Genomic DNA, 24,590 nt, shown 5'->3' with positions numbered 1-24,590 from the left:
CCCAAGCTATCCAACCTCTCTTCATAACTTAAAATGTTCCATCCCAGGCAGCATCCTGGTGAATCTCCTCTGCGCCCCCTCCAGGATGTTCACGTCCTTCCTATAATGTGGCGACCAGAACTGCACACAATGCTCCAGCTGTGACCTCACCAAACTTCTATACAGCTCCAACATGCCCTCTCTGCTTTGTAATCTATATCCGATTGATAAAGGCGAGTGTGTCATATGCCTTATTCATCTTCTATTAACCTGCCTTCCAGCCTTCAGAAATTTGCAGGATTACGTTTGATAGTTTTAGTAGTAAATGTTTGAGCTTTCGATTATATATATTTCCTGAGATGAGTGATACAGCTACTCCTGTATCTCCTTCCATCTTTGCTTCTTTCCCATTTAACTTTGGATAAACCCAGAACCTTTGCATATCCTGTTGTATGGACAGGACACCTAGATTAAGTTCTTGGATCTTCTCTAGTACATCTTGGGAGTTTGCGTCTTCATCAGACATGTTGTAGATGTTGATGTGTTCTACTGTTTGCATAACTTCAGGGTCTGTCATGTCCAACACGCCTCTGTTATGTGGCCTTTCTTGGCACGACTTCTACATTTATTTTTTCTGCTCCAACACTCATGTGGAGAGTGCCCCACCTGAGCACACCTATGCCAAGCTTACATTTTCAGAGACTTCTTTCTGTCAGTTCCTATCTAGTATATTTTGGCTCCAGCTCCAATTTGGGAGGCTACTTTCGCAGCCAATTCCACAATCATCGCAATCTCATGTAATCATAGAATCTTCATTGCAGGAGGAGGTCATTTGACCCATTGAGCCTGCACCAGCAACAATCCCACCTCGGCCCTACCCCCGTAACACCATGTATTTATCCTGATAATCCCCCTGACACTAAGGGGTAATTTAGCATGGCCAATCCACCTAAACTTAACATCTTTGGACTGTGGGAGGAAACCAGAGCACCCGTAGGAAACCCACGCAGACATGGGAAGAAGGAGCAAACTCCACACAGGCAGTCACCCGAGGCTGGAATTAAACCCTGGGTCCGTGGAGTTGTGAGGCAGCAGTGCTAACCACTGCGCCACCATGCTGCTCTCAATAGCAAGTTTTAGTGTTAAAGAACTTTTGATGAGCAATTGTCTTTGCATTGTTTTATTTCGAAGTCAGCAAACAAGTCCGTCTCGCAGAGTGTCTTCGAGGGCTGGGCCAACTCTCAGTTTTTCGCTAGCCTTCTTAATGTTGTTACGAATTGCGATATATTTTCACCCTTTTCCTGGCTCCGTCGATGGAATTTGAATCACTCGACAATTCTTAGTGGTTTAAGCAAATAGTGATTTTTGATAACCTGGTCAGGTCCTCGTATGTTTTTACAACCAGACTTCTCAAGATGGACAAGACTCTGTACTAGTGCAAAGGGTTTACAACCTACTATGTTAAGGAAAGTAACTACTATTGAAATCTCTCTTAGTAAGCATTCCACATTTCATCGAACGCTTCCATGGCCCCACCTCTGCAGTTACCGCTTCTTCGGTCCAAGTACTTCTTTAACTTCCTCCCCTCTTATTTCTTTTCTCTTCTTAAATATGTTTTCTTTCTTTTGTTGCTTCTTTATATTTGTTGGTTTTTTTTTGGAACTGTAGCTTACTTTTAATCAACAATCCTAACCAAAACCAGAAGATTTAAGCATTAATTCTTGCTTGGCTTCATTAGTAAAACTTTATTTCTGGAGTAGTAGCGCTCTCTTTTTGTAGAAAACAATGCAGGCTTTCTCTCTCTCTTTCAGAGCGAGGATCCAGGTGCTGCAACCCGTCACGGCCAAACACTCTCAGTCTCTCCATTGTCTCCCCAGGTTCGCTGGTAAGTAAAAAAAACCTTTTTAAAAAATAGCCTACTCACTAATTCTAATAATTTCCTTGATTTCTGGAAGGTTTTTTGTTTTGTTGCATCAACCTGTTGACCTTGACTTCTTTTACAATCAATTCACCAGCTCATTTTGTTTGGGTTTCACGCCTCTGACTCTCCCTTCTCTCCGGGGTTGCGGTCAAGAGGTAAAAAAAAAATTGGGATCGGTCCACAGTACTTGCTTTTAACTTTAAAAAGTAATCACAATGCCTAGCTTTTGCTAATACCCGATGCCCACAGCCAGTTTTACCCCAGTGTAATCGATGGTGGTGTGGTTGCTGGAACCCGTTTCTTGGTGCTCCGTCCAGGTCTGAGCTGGGCGGCACGGTGACACAGTGGTTAGCACTGCTGCCTCACAGCACCAGGGACCCAGGTTCGATTCCTGGCTTGGGTCACTGTCTGTGTGGATTTGCAGTTTCTCCCCATATCTGCGTGGGTTTCCTCCGGGTGCTCCGGTTTCCTCCCACATTCTGAAAGACATGCTGGTTAGGATCATTGACCCAAACAGGTGCCGGACTGTGGCGACTAGGGGAATTTCACAGTAACTTCATTGCAGTGCTAATGTAAGCCTGACTTGTGACCAATAAACTTTTATTTATTGATTTTATTTTTGACTATTTTGTTGGAAAACGCTCCTCATTGCCAGTTTTGTTCAAAACTGGTCTTTGCTGACGATCTTGCTGGAATACATGCCTCGTCGCCAGTTTATATCTTTGACAGTTATATGAATTATAGAATCCCTACAGTGCAGAATGAGGCCATTTGGCCCATCGAGTCTGCACTGGCCACAATCCCACCCAGGTCCTATCCCCATAACTTCATGCATTTACCTTAGCTAGTCCTCCTGACACTAAGGGACAAGTTAGCATGGCCGATCCACCTAACCCACACATCTTTGGAGTGTGGGAAGAAACCAGAGCACCCGGAGGAAGCAGACATGGGGAGAATGACATGGGGAGAATGTGCCAAGTCCACACAGACAGCAACCCAAGCCGGGAATCGAACCCAGGTCCCTGGCGCTCTGAGGCAACAGTGCTAATCACTGTGCCACCGTGCTGCCCTACGTGGTCAACTTGTTTGTGCAGCAAGATAAAAGGATGAAAAAGTTGCCACACAGTAGGTTACTCAACCAGTTAGTCGAGTTTTATTAGATAGGTGTCGCTTGCTTAGAGTCCAGGATGGAGGAGAGGGAAAAATGGGCATATTATGTCGCTACATGTCATGTGACTAATCAGCGACACATTGGTTTGCAATACATAATACTGTACACAATATTCCAGATGTGATCTCACCAACGCCCTGTGCAACTGAAGCTAAACCTTCCCATCACTGTATTCAATTCCCTTTACAATAAATTATCACATTCTATTAGCTTTGCTCATTACTTGCTGGAGCTAGATACTAGCCTTCTGAGTTTTCTGAATTAAGACACCCAAATCCCTTTGAATCTCAGAACTCTGCAATCTCTCACCATTGAGAAAAATCCTCCTTTTGTATTCCTCCTCCCAAAATGAACAACGTTGCATGTTCTCAACATTATACTCCATTTGCCAGATCATTGTCCACTCACTTAACCTATCAACATCCCTTTGTAGCCCTCCTTATGTCCCCTTCACAACTTACTTTGCTACCGGTCTGCGTGGCAAAATTAGCAACAATACCTTTGGTGCCTTCATCCAAGTCATTTGTATAAGTTGGAAAGTGTTCAGGCCCCAGCGCAGATCTCTGTGGCACAGCACTTGCTACTTGTTGCCATTTATGCCCATCTTCTGTACGACTCAAAGCCACACAGCGCAATGTACAGAATCTATAGTAAGAGTAGAATTTAATACCCTCTCTTGTGACGGGTTTGGTAATGAGTGGGGAATTTAATCAGGTAGGGAATCCAATACCATTCTTCAAATATATATTCGTTCATGGGAAGTGGACGTTGCTGACTGGGCCAGCATTTACTGCCCATTTTTGAAGGTATTTTAGAGTCAACCATATTGCTGTGGGCTCGGGAGTCACATGTAGGCCAGACCGGGTAAGGATAGCAGATTTCCTTCCCTAAAGGACATTAGTGAACCAGATGGGTTTTTACTACAATCAACAATGGTTTCATGGTCATCAGTAGACTTTTTAATTCCCGATTTTTATTGAATTCAAATTTCACCATCTGCCATGGTGGGATTCGAATCCGGGTCCCCAGAACATTACCCTGGTTCTCTGGATTACTAACCCGGTGACAATACCACAATGCCACTGCCTCCCCTCTGCCCATATGTGGTGGGAAAGCGCATGTACTGCCTTCCTGCCCCACTGCTAACTGAAGCCCTTAAATGGGCAATTAATGCAGAAAGCCTGAAAAGTAAACCCTTTTGGGGTTTCCTGTGGGCTTCTGGGAAGGTCCCTCTTCCAAAGGAACTTGGTATCTGATCGAGAAACCCAGCATTAGGCATGGAGAGTCCCGCTGAGACCCAGCTCACAGCCCTTGCTGCTGACCCACCTCCCCTACCATCACTCATCTGTGGCCTGGGTGCCTTGGTGATATCCTGGAACTCAGGCAGGTGTTGTACCAGCAGAAGCCATCGCTTCCCCAGTCGCCTTGCCAAGCAATGAGGACCTGCCGGCAGCAATGGGTAGGACTTGCATCATGGTGCCATGGTGGGATTTGAATCCATGTCCCCGGAACATTAGCCTGGGCCTTTGGATTACGAGTGACATTACCACTACACCACCCTCTCTCCTGAAAGGTTAGACAGCATGAGGCTTTGGCATGGATGAATTATCTTTTCCCCCACCCTCCCTCCCTCTCCTCCACATCTTCACAGGCTTAATAAACTTTGCCTTAATCACCGCACGATCAGCAACTCAGACGTACCTGCTGTACTCTGCTCCCCTGAAGAGATTCAGTGGGTTCCGCCACACCTTACATTCTGTCAATACAAAGTTAAGGTTGTTAATTGATAGAAGGTAAAATGTTGAATGAGAAATTAGTACAAGATGCAACTAATTGTAACTCTTAAAGACTCTCCATCAGTGATTGGTCAGAGCAATGGATTACCTTTGACCTTTCACTGCTTGAATTTGAGTTAAAATCCAGCTCAGGTGATCAGATGAAATTCTCTTTTTTTCTGTTGACTGTCAAGGTCCAACGTGACTAGAATTTGGGCAATCACAGTCCAATGTTGAACGGTCAGATGCGTCTTAATTACAACAACAATTTTGATTCACAAAGCACCACTCGCAAAGCAACATGTTCACAGCAACATGACAACGAATCCATCATGAACCTTCAGCATGCTGAGGAGAGACCTGCAGAGTTCACTGTATTTTGGTTCATTAACTGCTCATTTATAAATTATTAAGTATAAGTGCGAGAGATGATCTAAAATGGACAAACAATCCAACCTCAGCTCTTTTAACTGGGTGTGAGCAGTGTTTGGAAAATATTAAGGATTTTTGCTCCAACAACTATTACAAAAGATGCAGCAAACATCCTGAAAAAGACAGCAACCACAGACTGAGTTTCCAAATCAGGGCGGCACAGTAGTTAGCACTGCTGCCTCAGAGCGCCAGGGACCCGGGTTCGATTCCTGGCTTGAGTCGCTGTCTGTGCGGAGTCTGCACGTTCTCCCAGTGTCTGTGTGGGTTTCCTCCGGATGCTGCGGTTTCCTCCCACAGTCCAAAGATGTGTGGGTTAGGTGGATTGGCCATGCTAAATTGCCCCTTAGTGTTAGGGGGACTAGCTAGGGAAATGCAAGGGGTTATGGGGATAGAGCATGGGTGGGATTGTGGTTGGTGCAGACTCAATGGGCTGAATGGCCTCCTTCTGCACTGTAGGATTCTACGATTCTATGATCTCAACAATTTCTTACTGCTTCCCTATTTCTTTCGAAGATGGGGAGGAAGTTCAAGACAATGGCATTGACCGAGAGCTGGGAACAGGTTTGCCTGACTGCCTCTCTGCACTTCCATGGACAGGCCTAACAAATGAGCAGGGGGAAATGAACAGAAGGTCGTAACTGAGGACAGGCAGATTAAGTGAAGAGCTTAAAGGCTATAGCCCAGTCATTCAATCAGGCTGCCAATCTCCAACCAGCCTTTTTTATGACAGCAGATCCATTAGTGCTTTTCAATCATAACTTCAGGAGGTTTGACACTTTGATTACTGAGAGAGTCCTTGTTCAATAAATCTCAATTGAATATTTAAACTAATGCCTGTGGAGGTCACTTCATGGATTGATACCAATGATTGAAAGGTAATGTGACACCAACAATTGTTTTAGACACACTATGGGCCCTATTTTACCAGTGCATCGCGCCACGTGATAAAGTCGGATGTGAGGCCATTAACGCGACCCGCGTCTGCGCAGATTGCCACGTTACTGAGACACGGAAATGGCCACAATCCGATTCGCGCCCGAAACGGGCACAACGGCGATGTAAATGTATTTGCATGCATTTCAATTGAATTAAGGAACTGCCCGCCCAACTTTATCAGCATTTCCCCCTTTACCGCCGTGTTCACCGATCCGGAACCGTGCCGAAACGGACCTGCTGAATAAAAGTCTGAATCGGACGCTCCAGCTGCTGAAGAGGCGAGTTCAGAGCTCCCAACGGCTCCCTGACTCAGATCAGTGGTTTGGGGGGGGGGGGTTTCAATTTTTTTTTTCTAACTGCACATGCGCAGTTCGGAGCTCCAATCGTTTCAGGCGCACTAAGCCCCGCCCACAGCGCGATTCAGACCCGTGATTTTCTTTTCAGGCTGAGTGTGTATGGGGGGGCCCCAAGTCGGATCTGAATTGTGCCCAGATTCAGCACTTAGAATGAAAATGGTAAAATCAGGCCCCATGTCTTCTCGACGACTGATGTTCAGGACCTACGATCTGCATCACACAGATAACCAAGTGCAAATTAGCTCCTTATTCACGGGAAGAAACAGATAACATGACAAAAACTTAACGTCATTCATATGGCAAAACTCACAGCACAGAGAACGTCACCCTGTGATTCTATATAGTTTATGGGGAGCGGGGTGGGGTAGAAACAGCATCAACCAAGAGATGGAAGCAGGTTTGCCCGACCGTATCTCTACACTGATGTAGCAGCTTAACAAATAGTTCATCAAGTCTGCAAGACTGTGTTTCTCCACAAGTAACTTTAGCCAATCTCTTCCTCCTGCTGGCTCCCCATACTATTTGCCATCCATTTCAAGCAACTTTCAAAAAGCATTTTTGGGAGGCACAGTGGCAAGCACTGCTGCCTCATAGCGCCAGGGACCTGGGTTCGATTCCTGCCTTCGGTCACCGTCTGTGTGGAGTCTGCACGTTCTCCCCGTGGGTTTCCTCTGGGTGCTCCAATTTCCTTCCACAGTCCAAAGATGTGCAGGTTAGGTGGATTGGCCATGCTAAATTGCCCCTTAGTGTTGGGGGTGGGGGGGACTAGCATGGGGTAGGATTGTGGTCAGTGCAGACTCGATGGGCCAAATGGCCTCCTTCTGCGCTGCAGGGATTCTATGAACTCTATTTCAATAATGAATTGTGGCAAAAAATTCTACATTCAAACCACAACCTCCCCCCGACGCCCCAACCCGCTATCTAGGTGGAGGGGGTCATGGCTTTGGAAAGAACCTCGAAAGAAGCTTGGCAAGTTGCTGCAGTGCGACCTCTAAACAGTGAACACTGTTATGTTTACATTGGCTATATGGCACAGGAACACGTACGTCACTTCACCCAACCAATCCATTTCAAACAATAAAATGGCTTGCGTACAAGGAGAATTCATGGCATGGGAAGTTGAGAAAGTTGATTCAGGTAAATTGCTTACTGTGGTGAGGGTTACCAGCTAAGTGTGAAGAAGTGCGAGGCCGGGCAGGGCAGCGTGCCAGGAACATACTGTATTTCAACTCCAGTAATTTATAATATGGAGATACATATTATTCAAAGTTCACCCATGCTAACTTTTACTATAATAGCGGATAGCAGAAAACATTCCCCTCAAAAATCTAAAATGAAGGAAGCAGAAGTCACTTGGTGTCTAAACTGAGCAATAATGAGTAGAACATGCCCCTTGAAACTCAAGTTGATTTTGTTAAACATAAATAACCAAGAGTATCAATGGAAGTGATTACCTGATACGTTTTGCCTGTTCGATTCAGCCTCTCCATTGCTGGCGGTAAAATGAACCGAAGACGAGTTATTATCCACCGCGCCCAGCAAAGGCCGCAAGTGGCTCACGGAGACCTGCTCAATGAAAGACGTGCCGTACTTCCGAAAATACCACCACTCAAATATCTGAAATGGGAAGAGAGACATACAGGGACTGAATCATCACCAGACAACGCTGATTCATTCTGCTGAATAAATGCTAAGATATCAGCTGTGGATGAATGAGTAGCTCCAACAACTCGGGGTCAGAAGAACATTGGAGACTTGTGCACTTAATCCAGGTTGACACTCCCAGTGCAGTACTGAGGGCTGCTGCAGTGCTGGAGGTACGGTCTTTCAATTAGACGTCAAACTGAAGGTATGTTTGCCTTCTCCAGTGAAAGTGAAAGATCCTACGTCATTATATCAAAGAACAGCAGGGGAGTTATCCCTGTATCCTTGCTTCTATCCCTGAAGTAACATTATTATTACACACAATCTGGTCATCATCACATTGCTGTCCACGAGAGCTTACTGTGCATAAATTGGCTGCACATTTCCTATATTATAACAGTGAAAACACTTCCTCACTGGCTGTAGACTATTTTGGGATGTCCCTCGTTTGGAAAACAAGGCTTTTTTGTGTTTTTTTAAAATTAAAATAGAGTAAGTTCAGTCAGTTTGTATCAGTCTCATCGAACCACACAAAAAAAATTATATTTCCATTTGTTCCCTTTCAAAAGCAGGACAAAGCAAGCGATGGTTTATACTTAACCTCCTCTCAGCAATTCACATGTTCCAACAAATGTTTTTGTCCTCGCTCTTTTCTTCCTTCACTGGCACCCAGCCACCTCCCCAACCTACAGAAGTGCTCAACTGTGGGCTCCCCAACATCCGAACGGCTTTCTAAATACATGTGCCTGGACACATGCAAAAAGTCTTTAAGGAACTTACAATGGGGGACGGGGGGTGGGGACGGGGGGGACAGAAGCCAGTGCAGTTGTAGCCCACATTCATTAATTTCTGAACAAGAGCTGCCAGTCATGCCTTCAACTGTCTCAGCCCCAAGCTCTGGACTTCCTTTCCTTCACCTCTCCACCTCTCTCTTCTAAAGTTTAAAGTTTATTGATTGGTGTCACAAGTAGGCTTTAATTCTGCAATGAAGTTCCTGTGAAAATCCCCTAGCCGGCGCCTGTTCGGGTACACTGAGGGAGAATTTAGCATGGCCAACGCACCTAACCAGCACGGCTTTCGGACTGTGGGAGGAAACCAGGGCACCCGGAGGAAACCCACGCAGACACGGGGAGAAAGTGCAGACTCCACACAGACAGTGACCCGAGGCAGGATTCAAACCCAGGTCCCTGGCACTGTGAGGCAGCAGTGCTAACCCACTGTGCCACCGTGCCTTCAGAAAAACAGGACAGCTCTGTTGGTTACATGTCACACCTCAATAATTGGGAGGCCAGATAGTAACTGAATGTGAGTCACCATCAGACATTGCTCCAAACCTTAAAAAAAGCACCTGGTTGGAAAGAAGAACGGTCAAAGGCCTGAGGCAGATGGCCAGTGGACAAGACGCAACTCTGGGAACAAAGAGACGGAGCCACACATTTAAAAAAAAACACAATAAGAGGAATCAAGGGTTCATAGCAAATTAACATTGAATGTGGCAGCTCCCTATAACTTTGGCTGCCTGCGTTTTACTGCTCCACATCCTAGCTTACCAGCACTTTCACTAGCCCAAGGACTAGTCACCAACCAGCAGCTCCTACTGCCCCACCAACAGGGCCACCAACAGCTTTTCCACTGCTACGGGCATCACAAGGGCATCTCTGCTGATGAATTGACCTTGCTTTGTGTCGTTGTGGTGTTATCTATTGCAGAGAACCATATCTAATTTACTGCAAATGCAACATTGCATGGTGTGACACATTTCCTCACTGTGTCATCGTCCGAGGAACCCACAGGGGAACAAACCCGATGCCGAAGCAACAAAAAGATCTGTTTGTCCACGTCAAACATTCATGTCTAACACCTATCCCGGTGCTGGTTTCAGTGTAGAGCCCTTCGCAAAGCACTTCACATCCTTCAGTCTTGGTTGCCATTGCACTGGCTTAAACCTTTAACTTATCGTGACCTTTCCAGTGATTCTGTACATCATCACAGTTGAAATAAAATGCATCTGGCATGGTTTGAAAAAGCGCATTTTTAAAAAAAAAACAGTTGTAAAAGAATACATCGGTTACAAGATAACATGGATGGGAGTGAGTAGCGCACGCATGCTATCAAAAGAATTTATGGAGATGATTTGAAAAGATGGCTGCAATGAATCTGACAAGCACTCAGTGCGCTGCTTGGTGGGGAAGGGGACAGACAGTGACTCTGCCTCACGGCCCACAGACAACAGGCGCCTCCTGCTGGTTGGTATAAAATTTGCAAAAGTTGCTCTTCCTGAGCAGGAGAAGCCTGGATCATGTTTAAACGTTCCTGAGAACAGATTCTCGAGTATCCAACACATTCAATCAGAGAGGTCACCACATCTGCCTGAATCTAACCTCCTACTGCTGGTACAGGTGCAGAGAACCACCAATCTTCAAATTAATTTCAACACGCATGGAAACAAACTGCTTTTTAGTTTATTTATTATAAGTCACAAGTGAGGCTTACATTAACACTGCAATGAAGTTACTGTGAAATTCCCCTAGTCGCCACACTCCGGCGCCTGTTCGGGTCAATCCACCCTAACCAGCACGTCTTTCAGATTGTGGGAGGAAACCGGAGCATTCGGAGGAAACCCACGCAGACACAGGGAGAACGTGCAAACTCCACACAGTGACCCAAGCTGGGAATTGAACCTGGATCCCTGGCGCTGTGAGGCAGCAGTGCTAATCACTGTGCCGCTGCTCTGGTTTCTACTCCATTTCGAGGCAAGACAATCTAATAGTTGAGCAGAATTGTCACCTCACCAGCTCCAAGCTACTGTCTTTGGAGAATCATTAGAAATAAAAGTCATGCTCAATGATTGGAATTAAACAACACCAATCTTTAAAAGTGTCAAAGAGACCACCAGGAAATTACAGACCGGGGTGTAATACTGATCCATCAGCATTTGCCTTTAATGCAGCAAAACGTCCGCGGTACTTCACAGGAACGTTAGCACAAAATGTGTCACCGAGTCACACAGAGATAGGACAGGTGACCAAAAGCTTGGTCAAAGGGAGAGGCTTTCATCAATGGCATCAGTTGCTGAAAGTAAGCGTGCAGGTACAGCAGGCAGTAAAGAAGGCAAATGGTATGTTGGCCTTCATAGCGAGAGGATTTGAGTATAGGGATAGGGATGTTCTGCTGCAATTGTATAGGGCATTGGTGAGGCCACACTTGGGAGTATTGTGTGCAGTTTTGGTGTCCTTATCGGAGGAAGGATGTCCTTGCTATAGAGGGAGTACAGCGAAGGTTTACCAGGCTGATTCCTGGGATGGCAGGTCTGTCATAAGAGGAGCTACGAAGACGGTTAGGATTATATTCACTGGAGTTTAGAAGAGGGAGACAGGAGGGGGTCTCATAGAAACTTATAAAATTCTAACAGGGTTAGACAGGGTAGATTCAGAAAGAATGTTCCCAATTTTGGGGGAGTCCAGAACTAGGGGTCATAGTTTGAGAATAAGGGGTAAACTTTTAGAACTGAGAAGAAATTTCTTTACCCAGAGGGTGGTGAATGTGTGGAATTCACTACCACCGAATGTAGTTGAGCCAAAAATGTTGTCCGAATTCAAGAAGAAATTAGATATAGCTCTTGGGGCTAAAGGGATATGGGAGGAAGGTGGGGGGAGGGGTGGGGGGAGAAATCGGGATATTCAGTTTGCTGATCAGCCATGATCAAGATGAATGGTGGAGCAGGCTCGAAGGGCCGAATGGCCGTCTCCTGCTTCTAGTTTCTATGTTTTATAGGAGACAGAAGTAAAGTGGAAATTCAGCAACTGAAGACCATGTTGCCAATGATGGAATGATGAACATCAGAAAGACCTCAATTGGAGGAGTGCTGAGGTCTTGGAAGGCTGTTGGATGGAAGGAAGTTACAGAAATAGGGAGGGGTGAGGTCATGAAGGCATCAAAGCACAAGGATAAGAATTAAAAATAAAACAAGGCATTGTCAGAGCAGGAGCTAATTTAGGTCAGTTAACACAGAGGGGACAGATGAACGAGACTTGATACAAGTGTTATGACCGGAATGGGAGGAGTGTGTTTTCCAGTCCCACTACTCCACAGGTCAAACTTTAAGTACAAATGTTTTATTCACGCCCCAAAATGGCCAATTGTTTCCTTTCGCTATTGTTAGAACCAAAATGAAATAGACTTGAACCAGACTTCTTTCATTAAATTCAGAATGATTGATTTATTGTGAAACAAAACTTATTTTTAAAATTTTTGAATTTAACTCCAAACATACAACATATATTACTTAGGGGTGACACAGTGGTTAGCACTGCTGTCTCACAGCTTCAGGGATCTGGGTTCGATAGCCGGCTTGGGTCACTGTCTGTGTGGAGTTTACACGTTCTCGCCGTGTCTGCGTGGGTTTCCTCCGGGTGCTCCGGTTTCCTCCCACAGTCCAAAGATGTGCAGGTTAGGTGGATTGACCATGCTAAACTGCCCCTTCGTGTCAGGGGGATTAGCAGGGTAAATAGGTGGGGTTATGGGGATAGGGCCTGGGTGGGATTGTGGTCGGTACAGACTCGATGGGCCGAATGGTCTCCTTCTGCACTTTAGGGATTCTATGACTTCCAAATGTCTAGCAAGTATCAGATCATTCCAGAAAAATTGATCGCTGCAGGCACACCCTGCCCAGCCTTTCCTGAAAAATTCTCATCATTAACATCATAAATAATTGGAGGGAACATAAAGAAGGAGGACAGAGGCTATGAGACACAAGACAGGGATGGAAGGAATGGGTGGAGATTGTGGGGAACTATGGAAGCCACGATTTGAACTCTTAACAAAAATCTTTTTTGATAGAAAAAGTATATATATGTAAAACATATCTATATACACATATTTAAAAACTACATACCATACATGGAATCTGAATGTACATCTATGTGTGGATCTATGATGACATTTACGTGAGCTTGGATGATAACATTGATTTCTATTGACATTATATTATGTAACTCAATCTATTATGATGCCTTATCTCCTTGAATTCATAAAGTCTAATTACTATAAATAAACACAATAGGAGATCAAAGTTTAATTGACGTTTGGTGAGTGAATATAGCAGCTGGAGGTCACTTTAAATTTCTAACTCCATCCACCTATAGCTGGTTAAAATAAAACTTAAAAAAAATACTTTCTCCACAAGTGTGTCAAATCATTCAAAACTAGAGTAAATCTGTTAAGGCCCCATTGTTAATTTTGTTCTCCCAATTCCTCTCCAGGAAATGCTGGCTTGTTGGATATGTTTTCATGTTTGCGGTGTACGGTTCCATTTGTAGTTCCTCAGATACAGAAACAGTCCTTCCCACATGAAATATTCATGAGGCTAATAAGTGGCAAGTAACACCGCGTATTTACCCTGATAATTCCCCTGACACTAAGGGGCAATTTAGCATGACCAATCCACCTAGCCCGCACTGGACGACACGGTGGCACAGTGGTTAGCACTGTTACCTCACAGCGCCAGGGACCCGGGTTCAATTCCTGGCTTGGGTCACTGTTTGTGTGAAGTCTCCTGTGTCTGCGTGGGTTTCCTCCGGGTGCTCCAGTGTCCCCCCCACAGTCTAAAAGACGTGCTGGTTAGGGTGCACTGACCTGAACAGGCACCGGAATGTGGCGACGAGGGGAATTTCACAGCAACTTCATTGCGGTGTTAATGCAAGCCTTACTTGTGACTAATAAATAAACTTTACATTCGTGTCCTTCAGGTGCCAGGCAACAATTATCTCCGACAAGAGAGAGAGAGCATAACCACCTTGCACTGTAATCTGATGAAACCACACCTAGAGTACGGTGTGCAGTTCATGCCTCCTTATTTAAAAAGGAATATTGTTGCATTGGAAGCAATTCAGAGAAGTTTCACGAGGTTGATTCCTAGGATGAAGGAAAACTTGAGCAGGTTGGGCCTCTACTCCTGGAACTTAGAAGAATGAGATTAAGTCTGAAATACGAGGGGGTCTTGATCAGGTAAATGCTGAGAGGGTGATTAGCCCACATGGCGAAATCTAGAAATAAGGGACATATTCCAAAATAAGGGGGTCTCCCATTTACGACAAAGATGAGGAGAAATTTCTTCTCTAAGAGGGTCACTTGTCTTTGGAATTCTCCACTCCAGACAGCAGTGGAGCTGGGTCATTGAATATATTCAAGGCTGAGTTAGACAGATATTTACTTGACAAGGAAGACAGTGGCTATCGGGGGCAAGCAGTAAATTGGAGTTAAGGTCACTATCAGATTAGCAATGGTATTACTGAATGGTGAGCAGGCTCAAAGGGTCAAATGGTCTAAAAAATGCTCTTATTATCTAGGATGAGTGGTCCAGCCAAAGGCTCCCCAACCACTCTACAAGGACCATGCAGGAGTGTGATAGAGTGCTCTTCACTGACAGCTCCAAGAAACTCAGAAGATAGTCATCAGGATAAAGCAGTCTGCTTAACTGACCCTTAATCCATTAACCCAAAGACCCACTTCTTCCTGCCCCAGTGCACCGTGGTTACAACAGGCGCTTGTTACAGGATGCACTGCAACAACTCAGCAAGTATTTTTTCCACAGCAAGCTGTAACCTCTGCAGAAACTCTCAGAGTCAGAATGAGAGCAGGGCACTTCCTGCACAGGCTTAAAAAGACAGGAATGAAAGGACAGCACATTGCACAACTAAACCAGTCACATCCATTCCCGGGTCACTATTACTTACTTTCAATTCTCATGAATGTACAACTCATTTATTGCACCTGTACACACTGTCATCACATTACATTGTGTGGACCAAACATGAACATGGAAGTTCCCACAAAAGCTACCATGCAGAGAAAAGGCTGAAAACAAAACTCATTCTAATTCCTCGATCAATTCCCATACAAATCAGTTCCCGATGAACACTCCAATTATTTTCAATGTAATCAGCAGATGGTTTGGGGTAAGCAGAAGCAGACTTGTTTCCAGTCGGTGATGGATGAATAACAAGGGGCCATAGATGCAGGTTCAGTCGGCAGTTAGGATGGCAAATGCAATGTTAGAACATAGAAAAACTACAGCACAAACAGGCCCTTCGGCCCACAAGTTGTGCCGAACACATCCCAGACCTACCTATAACCCTCCATCCTATTAAGCTCCATGTACTCATCCAGGAGTCTCTTAAAAGACCCTATTGAGTTCGCCTCCACCACCACTGACGGCAGCCAATTCCACTCGCCCACCACCCTCTGTGTGAAAAACTTACCCCTAACATCTCCCCTGTACCTACCCCCCAGCACCTTAAACCTGTGTCCTCTCGTAGCAGACATTTCCACCCTGGGAAAAAGCCTCCGAGAGTCCACCCAATCTATGCCTCTCAACATCTTATACACCTCTATTAGGTCTCCTCTCATCCTTCGTCTCTCCACAGAGAAAAGACCGAGCTCCCTCAGCCTATCCTCATAAGGCATGCCACTCAATCCAGGTAACATCCCTGTAAATCTCCTCTGCACCCTTTCAACCTTTTCCACATCCTACCTATAGTGAGGTGACCAGAACTGAGCACAGTACTCCAAGTGGGGTCTGACGAGGGTCTTATATAGCTGCATCATTATCCCAGGACTCCTAAACTCAATCCCTCGATTGATAAAGGCCAGCACACCATACGCCTTCTTAACCACCTCCTCCACCTGCGGGGCCGATTTTAGAGTCCTATGGACCCGGACCCCAAGGTCCTTCTGATCCTCTACAGTACTAAGAGTCTTTCCCTTTATATTGTACTCCTTCATCCCATTTGACCTACCAAAATGGACCACTACGCATTTATCTGGGTTGAAGTCCATCTGCCACTTGTCCGCCCAGTCTTGCATCCTATCTATGTCCCTCTGTAACTTCTGACATCCCTCCAAACTATCCACAACCCCACCAACCTTCGTGTAGTCGGCAAACTTACCAACCCATCCCTCTACTTCCTCATCCAGGTCATTTATGAAAATGACAAACAGCAAGGGTCCCAGAACAGATCCCTGGGGCACACCACTGGTGACCGACCTCCATTTAGAAAAAGACCCATCTATACCCACTCTCTGCCTCCTTTGGGCAAGCCAGTTCTGGATCCACCGGGCAGCAGCCCCTTGGATCCCATGCCCTCTCACTTTTTCTAGAAGAAATGTTCGCATTCATGTTGAGAGGGCTAGAATACAAGAGCAGGGATGTATTTATGAGGCTGTATAAAGCTCTGGTCAGAACCCATTTGGAGCATTGTGAGCAGTTTTGGGCCCCATATCTAAGGAAGGATGCGCTGGCCTTGGAAAGGGTCCAGAGGAGGTTCACAAGAATGATCCCTGGAATGAAGAGCTTGTCGTATGAGGAATGGTTGAGGACTCTGGGTCTGTACTCGTTGGAGTTTAGAAGGATGAGGGGGGATCTTATTGAAACTTACAGGATACTGCAAGGCCTGGATAGAGTGGACGTGGAGAGGATGTTTCCACTAGTAGGAAAATCTAGAACCAGAGGGCACAACCTCAGGCTAAAGGGACGATCCTTTAAAACAGAGATGAGGAGGAATTTCTTCAGCCAGAGAGTGGCGAATCTGTGGAACTCTTTGCCGCAGAAGGCTGTGGAGGCCAGGTCATTGAGTGTCTTTAAGACAGAGATGGATAGGTTCTTGATTAATAAGGGGATCAGGGGTTATGGGGAAAAGGCAGGACAATGGGCATGAGAAAAAAAATCAGCCATGATTGAATGGTGGAGCAGATTCGATGGGCCGAGTGGCCTAATTCTGCTCCTATGTCTTATGGTCTTATAGATACAAGATTATATGAGAGACTCAGAACAGAGGCAGGAGAAATTTCACACTGAATTAATGGTAAAGGTAGAAATTGTCACAGTTGAGGATTAGATTGGAGAGGTGGATGAAGGAAAAGGGATAAAGGACAAACGTGATTGGAATCAGAATAAAATTTCTGTTATCTGGCACTTTATCAACCAGAATTCTAACGAGTTAGCAGCATCAGAAAGATCATTTCTTATGCTCACCGTTTTATGTTTTAAAAGAACAAGATTTTTCAAAGAAACTGCAAGAGGAAATGTTCTTCACTGGAGATCATATCCAATAGTTTTTTTTAAAGTTTATTTATTATTGCCACAAGTAGGCTTACATTAACACTGCAATGAAGTTACTGTGAAAATCCCCTCCACACTCCGGCGCCTGTTCGGGTACACTGGAGGGAGAATTCTGCATGGCCAATCAGGGCAGCATGGTGGCACAGTGGTTAGCGCTGCTGCCTCACAGCGCCAGGGACCCAGGTTCAATTCCGGCTTCGGGTCACTGCCTGTGTGGAGTTTGTACATTCTCCCCGTGTCTGTGTGAGTTTCCTCCGGGTGCTCCGGTTTCCTCCCACACTCCAAAGACGGTTTAGGTTGATTGGCCATGCTAAATTGCCCCTAGTGTCAGGGGGATTAGCTGGGTAAATATGTAGGGTTATGGGAATAGGGCCTGGGTGGGATTGTGGTTGGTGCAGACTCGATGGGCCGAATGGCCTCCTTCTGCACTGTCGGGATTTTATTCTATTCAATTCACCTAACCAGCACACCTTTCAGACCGTGGGAGAAACCTGGAGCACCCGGAGGAAACCCACGCAGACACGGGGAGAACGTGCAGACTCCACACAGAGTGACCCGAGCCGGGAATCGAACCTGGGTCCCTGGCGCTGTGAGGCAGCAGTGCTAACCACTGTGTCACCCCGGGCTGTGTGGAGAGTAACCAGGTGCAGAGTTCTTGATCAATTAAATAATAACAGATATAATACTTACTAATATGAGTCCTGATATGAGAGAGGACGTCCCTGTTAATGCCACATAGAACTTCGGAGTCAATGTGTTCAGAAATGCAGTTACTAAAAGGAAGAGAAATTATTCACAGGTAAACAAAGAAAACAGACTGGACAACAACACAAGCACAAGAGAAAATCAAAGGAAGCAGACTTGAAGCATTTTTGGTCACTGCTTTTCAAAAAAACTGGATGAGGTCAAAATCCAGTCCAAGCTGATGAAACGAAATCATTTTCTCATTCATTCTACCTGCCAGTTATTAAGCTCATCTCCAATACTCTGCGGCTGGTTATCTGTAGCTGCCATGGCTCAGTGGGTAGCATTCTCACCTTGGAGTCAGGAGTTGTGTGCACACAGCCTGCTCCAGAGATTTGAGCACATGATGTATGCTGACCCTTAGTGCTGCGCCAAGGGACTGCTGCACTGTCAGAGGTGCCATCTCTCTAACCAAATATGAATCTACCTGTTCAGCTTGATGCTGATGGAACCCACGGCACTATTCACAAACCAGTCGGTGATATCTCTGTATGCTGGCCAACATCTGTCCCTCAAGAATTGCAGAAACAGATCGCTAAAGGGGGGGAAGGTTCAGTGGAGATGTGCGGGGGAAATGTTTTTTTACACAGAGATTGGTGGGGGCCTGGAATGTACTGCCAAGCGAGGTGGTTGAGGCAGTTACATTAGCCACATTTATGACTTATCTTGAAAGGCACATGAGCAAACAGGGAATAGAAGGATATAAGCGGTTGGTTTAGATGGGTAAACATGATTGGTGCAGGCTTGGAGGGTCGCAGGGCCTGTTCCTGCTGTGTTGTTCTATGACTATAATCCAGATGTAATACTCTGGCTGTGAAGCACTTTGGGATGTCCAGTGGATGTCAAAGGCACAAGTTGTTTCTGAATTCTCATTCAAATCAAAACAAATGCAAGTATGGTCCTCAGAGCGGCTCAACAACAGTGGAGCACCAGGAGGTGGCAGCAGAGGTCCTTCAACTGCTGTTGTAAAATATAAAACTCTGCTCAATAATTCCAGGGATCTGCAATTCTTTGCAAATATCCGTGATTCCACCGGAATTTCCCGGCTTGGGTCACTGTCTGTGTGGAGCCTGCACATTCTCCCCGTGTCTGCGTGGGTTTCCTCCGGGTGCTCCGGTTTCCTCCCACAGTCTGAAAGATGTGGTTAGATGCATTGGCCATGCTAAATTCTCTCTGTGTACCTGAACAGGCAACTAGGGGACATGGGGATTTTCATAGTAACTTCAATGCAGTGTTAATGTAAGCTTACTTGTGACTAATAAATAAATAAAAGCAGGCTCCAGATCTCAATCTTGCTGGATAGGATTTTGAGAGAAAGAAAATTTTGTTTTACTTGAGAGCCTTTCACAACCTCAGGACTTCCCCACTGCTTCACAGCTAATGGAGGACATTTGAAGTGTAGCCACTGTTGTAATGTAAGAAACACAGCAGTCATTTTGTACACAGCAAGCTCACACAAAGACCCAATGGCGATATAACCTGTTTGTACTGATGTTGGTTGAGGGATGAATGTTGGGCAGGACAAGAAGGAGAATTCAACACCATTCTTGTTCAAAATAGCGCCATGACACCTTTTACATCCTCCTGGATGAGTCAGGTCGGGCTTGATCCAAACAACAATGCTTGTAACGGCGTAGCACTCTCCCAATACCTCACTCAGAGTAAAAGCAGAAAATGCTGGAAAAACTCATCAGGTCTGGCAGTATCTGTGGAGAGAGAAACAGAGTTAACGTTTTGAGTCTGTATGACTCTTCTTCAGTCATATGTACTCAGAACATTAATCCTATTTCTCTCTCCAGAGGTGCTGCCAGACCTGCTGAGTTTTTCCAGCATTTTCTTTTTATCTCAGATTTCCAGCATCTATCTGCACTATTTTGCTTTTAATACTCCATTGGGACTGTTGGTCTAGATTTTGTGTTCATGTCTCTGAAGCCACAATCTGACTCCCAAGAGGCTAGTGCTAGCCCCTTAAACAGAGCTGTACACTGGCACAGCGACTTGGGTTGTACAAATTTTGATGCAAGGCCGACCGATGGTTGTAATGGTCCTGAGGGCTTGGAATGTGGCACTGCGAGAAGTGGAATGTCCTGTGGAGGAGGAGGCCTGGGCCAGAGAACCATAGCTTTACTCAGCCTCTGCCTATTGAGGCCAGAGAATGTTTATGTCTTGCTGCAACGTGCGAGCAGCTGCAAGGGGCGCACAGAGAGATATTACTTTGAATGTTCTGCAATTTTGAAAGTACATTAAAAGGGTGTAATCTCAGATGGATTGGCCATGTTAAATCGCCTCTTAGTGTCAGCAGGACAAGCTAGGGTAAATACATGGAGTTATGGGGATAGGGCCTGGGTGGGATTATGATCAGTGCAGACTCAATGGGCCGAATGGCCTCCTTCTGCACTGTAGGATTCAATGATTCTGTGAAATCACCAAAATGTTGAAGCTTTCACAATCAAAGTCTGCAGTCTATGCTCTCTCTCATCACAGATAGGCGTACAGTGCAAACCAAGAGTCACACTGAAATTACTGCACTTTAATGTTGTGCGACAGTATAAATTTGTCCGCCCACATTTCTCATACCACTTCCAGCATACCACAAAGACAGAGCAGCATCCACTATTCTAAACTCTATGGGTATCTGCACCTACCAGCACTGTGCCCCAGTGTTATACAGTGACAGACCCATCCCCACCAGTACTGTGCCCCAGTGTTATACAGTGACAGACCCGTCCCCACCAGTACTGTACCCCAGTGTTATGCAGTGACAGACCCGTCCCCACCAGTACTGTACCCCAGTATTTTACAGTGACAGACCTGTCCCCACCAGTACTGTACCCCAATATTATACAGTGACAGACCCGACCCCACCAGTACTGCACCCTCCTGTTTTATATTGACAACACCGTACCCAAAGACATCCAAAAACCTGGACAGGCAACAAAATTTGACCAGGACATTAGGGGGAACTTCCCTGCCTGTCTACAATTAGTGGCCATGGAATTTATATATTAACTGAAGAGGACAGAGAGAGCCCAGCTTAATTACTCATCCAAACAACAGCACCCACAGTGCAGCACTCCCTCAGTACTGGAGTACCAGCCTAGATAATACATAATTCTCTGGAGTCCAGTTCAAACCCGTGACTTTCCAGCTCAGAGACAATAGTGTTACTCACTGAGTCAACATAATATGGTGTGTATTAATACCATAATATGGTGTGTACAGATCTGTCACTGTGCTGGGAGTGATGGGATTAAGCTGGAGGTGAACTAAAGAGTAATAGAATAGAACTGGTTAATAGGAGGTTGAAACATATTGAAGTAATATTTTTCCTTTTACAGCAGTGATACAAAAGTCTATAAGTTGAGTGGAATCCCCATACAGTAATAGTCTAACACAGATCAAATACAATGTCACGTCCTTATGAATTAAATATATTAAAAATCTTTCATCCTGATGTGTTTATCTATTTCTTAGTGTACGCTTATCACAGGAGTTACCTATGTAAACATGTCACGCTGCAGTTACACCCTCCTACCAGTAATGACGCTATAATATCAGACTTGCATCTCCCAGTTCCTCAGAGGAGCTCTTATACTTCAACCAAATCTAGCTTTCAACGTTCTGATCACTGACCATGTAACAAAAAATATTTTAAAAACTCAAATAATACATTAAAATAAGTGCTGATTGTATTAGCTTCAAACTGGTCAATGCGCCCCAGACCAACAAACTTTAAGGCAGCTTCACCTGAAGCATACAGTTGGTATCAAACCCATGAATGTAGCACCATGGGAGAACAGAAGGAAGTTTGAAGTATGGGAGTAGAGATCACAATACTGAATTCAGGGTGGAACTATAAACAAGAAATGCTGATCAGGAACTGCTAATAACCGGATTTCGCAGTGTCTGGTTTTCTCTAAACAACATTCCCCTATCCACGTGCCGATCACTCCCTTCGGGACACTGGCCGATCGTCAAACAGTCTGGAATATTTTAAGAGTGTCAACACTCCCTTAATACAAGTGAGTCTATTCCCTTCAGATTACGTATTGTGGAAATGTTGATGAAATCCAGGGCAACAAACATCTTTGCAAAGAGGCCGCTTATTTATGTGCTTAAGGTTTTATTTTGCGGCAAAGCAGAAACTGGCGGAGCAGAAAAGGTGGAGACAAGAAAAGGCCATTGGTTTTCTACAACCATCAACAATGGACACACTGGGCCACCAACTGCTTTACAGTCTTGAAAAGGTTTTACACCAGCTGGACGCTCACGTTTTGATCCCCATCTTAAGAATGACCCAATCACACGGAACACGAGAACATTAGAAATAGGAGCAGGAGAAGACCATTTGGCCCCTCGAGCCTGGACAGCCATTCAACAAGATGAAGGCTGATCCTCTACCTCAATTCCACTTTGAAACCCAATCCCCTTGATTCTCCTAGAATCCAAAGATTTAGCAATCTCGGCCATTAATATACCCAATGATTAAGTATCTATAGTCTTCTGAGGTGAATAATTCCAATTGAAAGGTTTCAGCCCAGACCACCAGGTATAAAGGTACAAATTAATTCAATTAAGGAATGAGAAAGGGAGTGAAAGCGTTAACAGGTTACCCACCGACGACTGCCTGGGCGGGTTCCTTTTTCAGTCAAACCGCAGCCCAATGGCCACCCTCTCCGTACACCTACTTCTGGAAGGATTCTGAACAAACAGCCCAATAATACTGTGTGAAAGGTAAACTGTTTATTTAAAAAGTGGGTGTGAAACGGATATAGTTCAGCAATGGAGTAATGACAAGCAAGAACACTAAGAACATAAGAAATAGGAGTAAGGCCAAACGGCCCTTGAACCTGCTCCAATCAAGATCAGAGTTGGAACATCGATATTAACTCCACTTTCCCACCCAATTCCCATAGAACTTAATTTCCTAGTGGCCAAAAATGTACCCATCTCAGTGGATGAGTATATTCAAGACAGTATTCACAATCATCTAAAGTAGAGAACTGGAATGACTCAATAAGAAGTTTCACAACACCAGGTTAAAGTCCAACAGGTTTGTTTGTGAGCACGAGCTTTCGGAGCGCCGCTCCTTCATCAGGTGAGTGGAATGACTCAAGTAACATTCGTGCCACGTGTGCCAGGTCATGTCCATCAGCAACAAGAGAGAATCTAACCCCCCCCCCCGACATTCAATGGCATTACCATTGCTGAATCCCCCACTATCAACACTCTGGGGGTTACCACTGACCTGAAACTGAACTGGACCAGCCATATAAATACTGTGGCCACACGCGTGGACCAGAGGCTGGGAATTCTGTGGCAAGAAACTCATTTCCTGACTCCCCAAAACCTGTCCACCATCTACAACACACAAGTCAGGAATGTGATGGAATACTCTCCACTTGCCTGGATGACTGCAGCTCCACCAACACGCAAGAAGCTCAATATCATCCAGGACAAAGCAACCCACTTGATTGACAGCCCAGCCACTACTTTCAGTATTCACTCCCTCCACCGACGTACAGTACGAAGTGTGTACAATCTACAATATGCAGTGCACCAACTTACTGAGGCTTCTTCAACAGCCCCTTCCAAAAACGCAACCTCTACCACCTAGAACACCAAGGGCAACAGACACAGAGGAGCACTACATCTGCAGGTTCCCCTTCAAGCCACTCGCCACCTGGCTGGATCAAAATCCTGGAACTCCCTTCCTAACAGCACTGTGGATGTACCTATACCACATGGACTGCAACAATTCAAGAAGGGAGCTCGCCACCACCTTCTCAAAGGCAATTAAGTATAGGCAATAAATGCTGGCCTAGTCAGCGATGCCCACATTCCGTGAAAGAATTTTTTAAATGTCTCACAACCCTGAGTGAAGAAATGTCTCCTCATCTCAGTCCTCAATAGCTGACCCTGATCCTGAGATGATGCCTCAGTTTTAGACACCCCAACCGTGAGAAACATCTTCTCACCTTCTATCCACCCTGTTAAGCCCTGTAAGTATTTAACACATTTCAACACAATCACCTCTCATTCTTCTCAACTTGGGAGAATATAGGATCAATCTCTTGTTGCAATCAACCTTCTCACTCCAGAGAGCAAGCGAGTAAACCCCTCCAAGTCTATCCTTCCTTTGTTGAGGAAACCAAAACTGCACGCAGTACAAGATGTCATCTTACTAAACAAATGCATCCGCTATGTCTATAGCTACCACTTTTACCACATGTGCCTTCAAGTCCAGGGATTTGTCAGCTTTTAACCCCTTTAGATTTTCTGTGTACAATTTCTTTACAATATTAATTACATTTAAATTCCTCACTCGCATTAAATCTTTAATTTTCTACTATTTCCTGATGTTCATGAACACTCCTACTGTGAAGACAGATACAAAATATTTAGAGTGTCTACCATTTCTTTCTTCCCTATTACAAATGTTCTCATCTCTGCCACCAAGGACCCTTTTGTTTACTTTCGCAAATCACTTTGATTTCACACAGTGGCACAACGC

General features: G+C 45.1%; 1 protein-coding gene across 6 annotated transcripts in view; it reads right to left on the bottom strand.

Annotated features, from left to right (window-relative positions):
* LOC144511765 (suppressor of tumorigenicity 7 protein homolog) overlaps positions 1 to 24,590 on the bottom strand; it is a 164,142-nt gene that overhangs the window by 106,736 nt on the left and 32,816 nt on the right. For all 6 annotated transcript variants that reach the window (XM_078242023.1, XM_078242022.1, XM_078242021.1 and 3 more), the window contains exons 2-4: positions 18,023 to 18,105; positions 8,025 to 8,187; positions 4,773 to 4,827 (exon numbers count right to left, since the gene is read on the bottom strand). In XM_078242023.1, the coding sequence (XP_078098149.1) occupies positions 4,773 to 4,827; positions 8,025 to 8,187; positions 18,023 to 18,105 (301 nt within the window). The remainder of the gene's footprint in view (positions 1 to 4,772; positions 4,828 to 8,024; positions 8,188 to 18,022; positions 18,106 to 24,590) is intronic.

Source organism: Mustelus asterias, chromosome 25, assembly GCF_964213995.1.
Source record: "Mustelus asterias chromosome 25, sMusAst1.hap1.1, whole genome shotgun sequence".
Lineage (NCBI taxonomy): Eukaryota > Metazoa > Chordata > Chondrichthyes > Carcharhiniformes > Triakidae > Mustelus > Mustelus asterias.
This window is presented reverse-complemented; position numbering and strand designations above follow the sequence as displayed.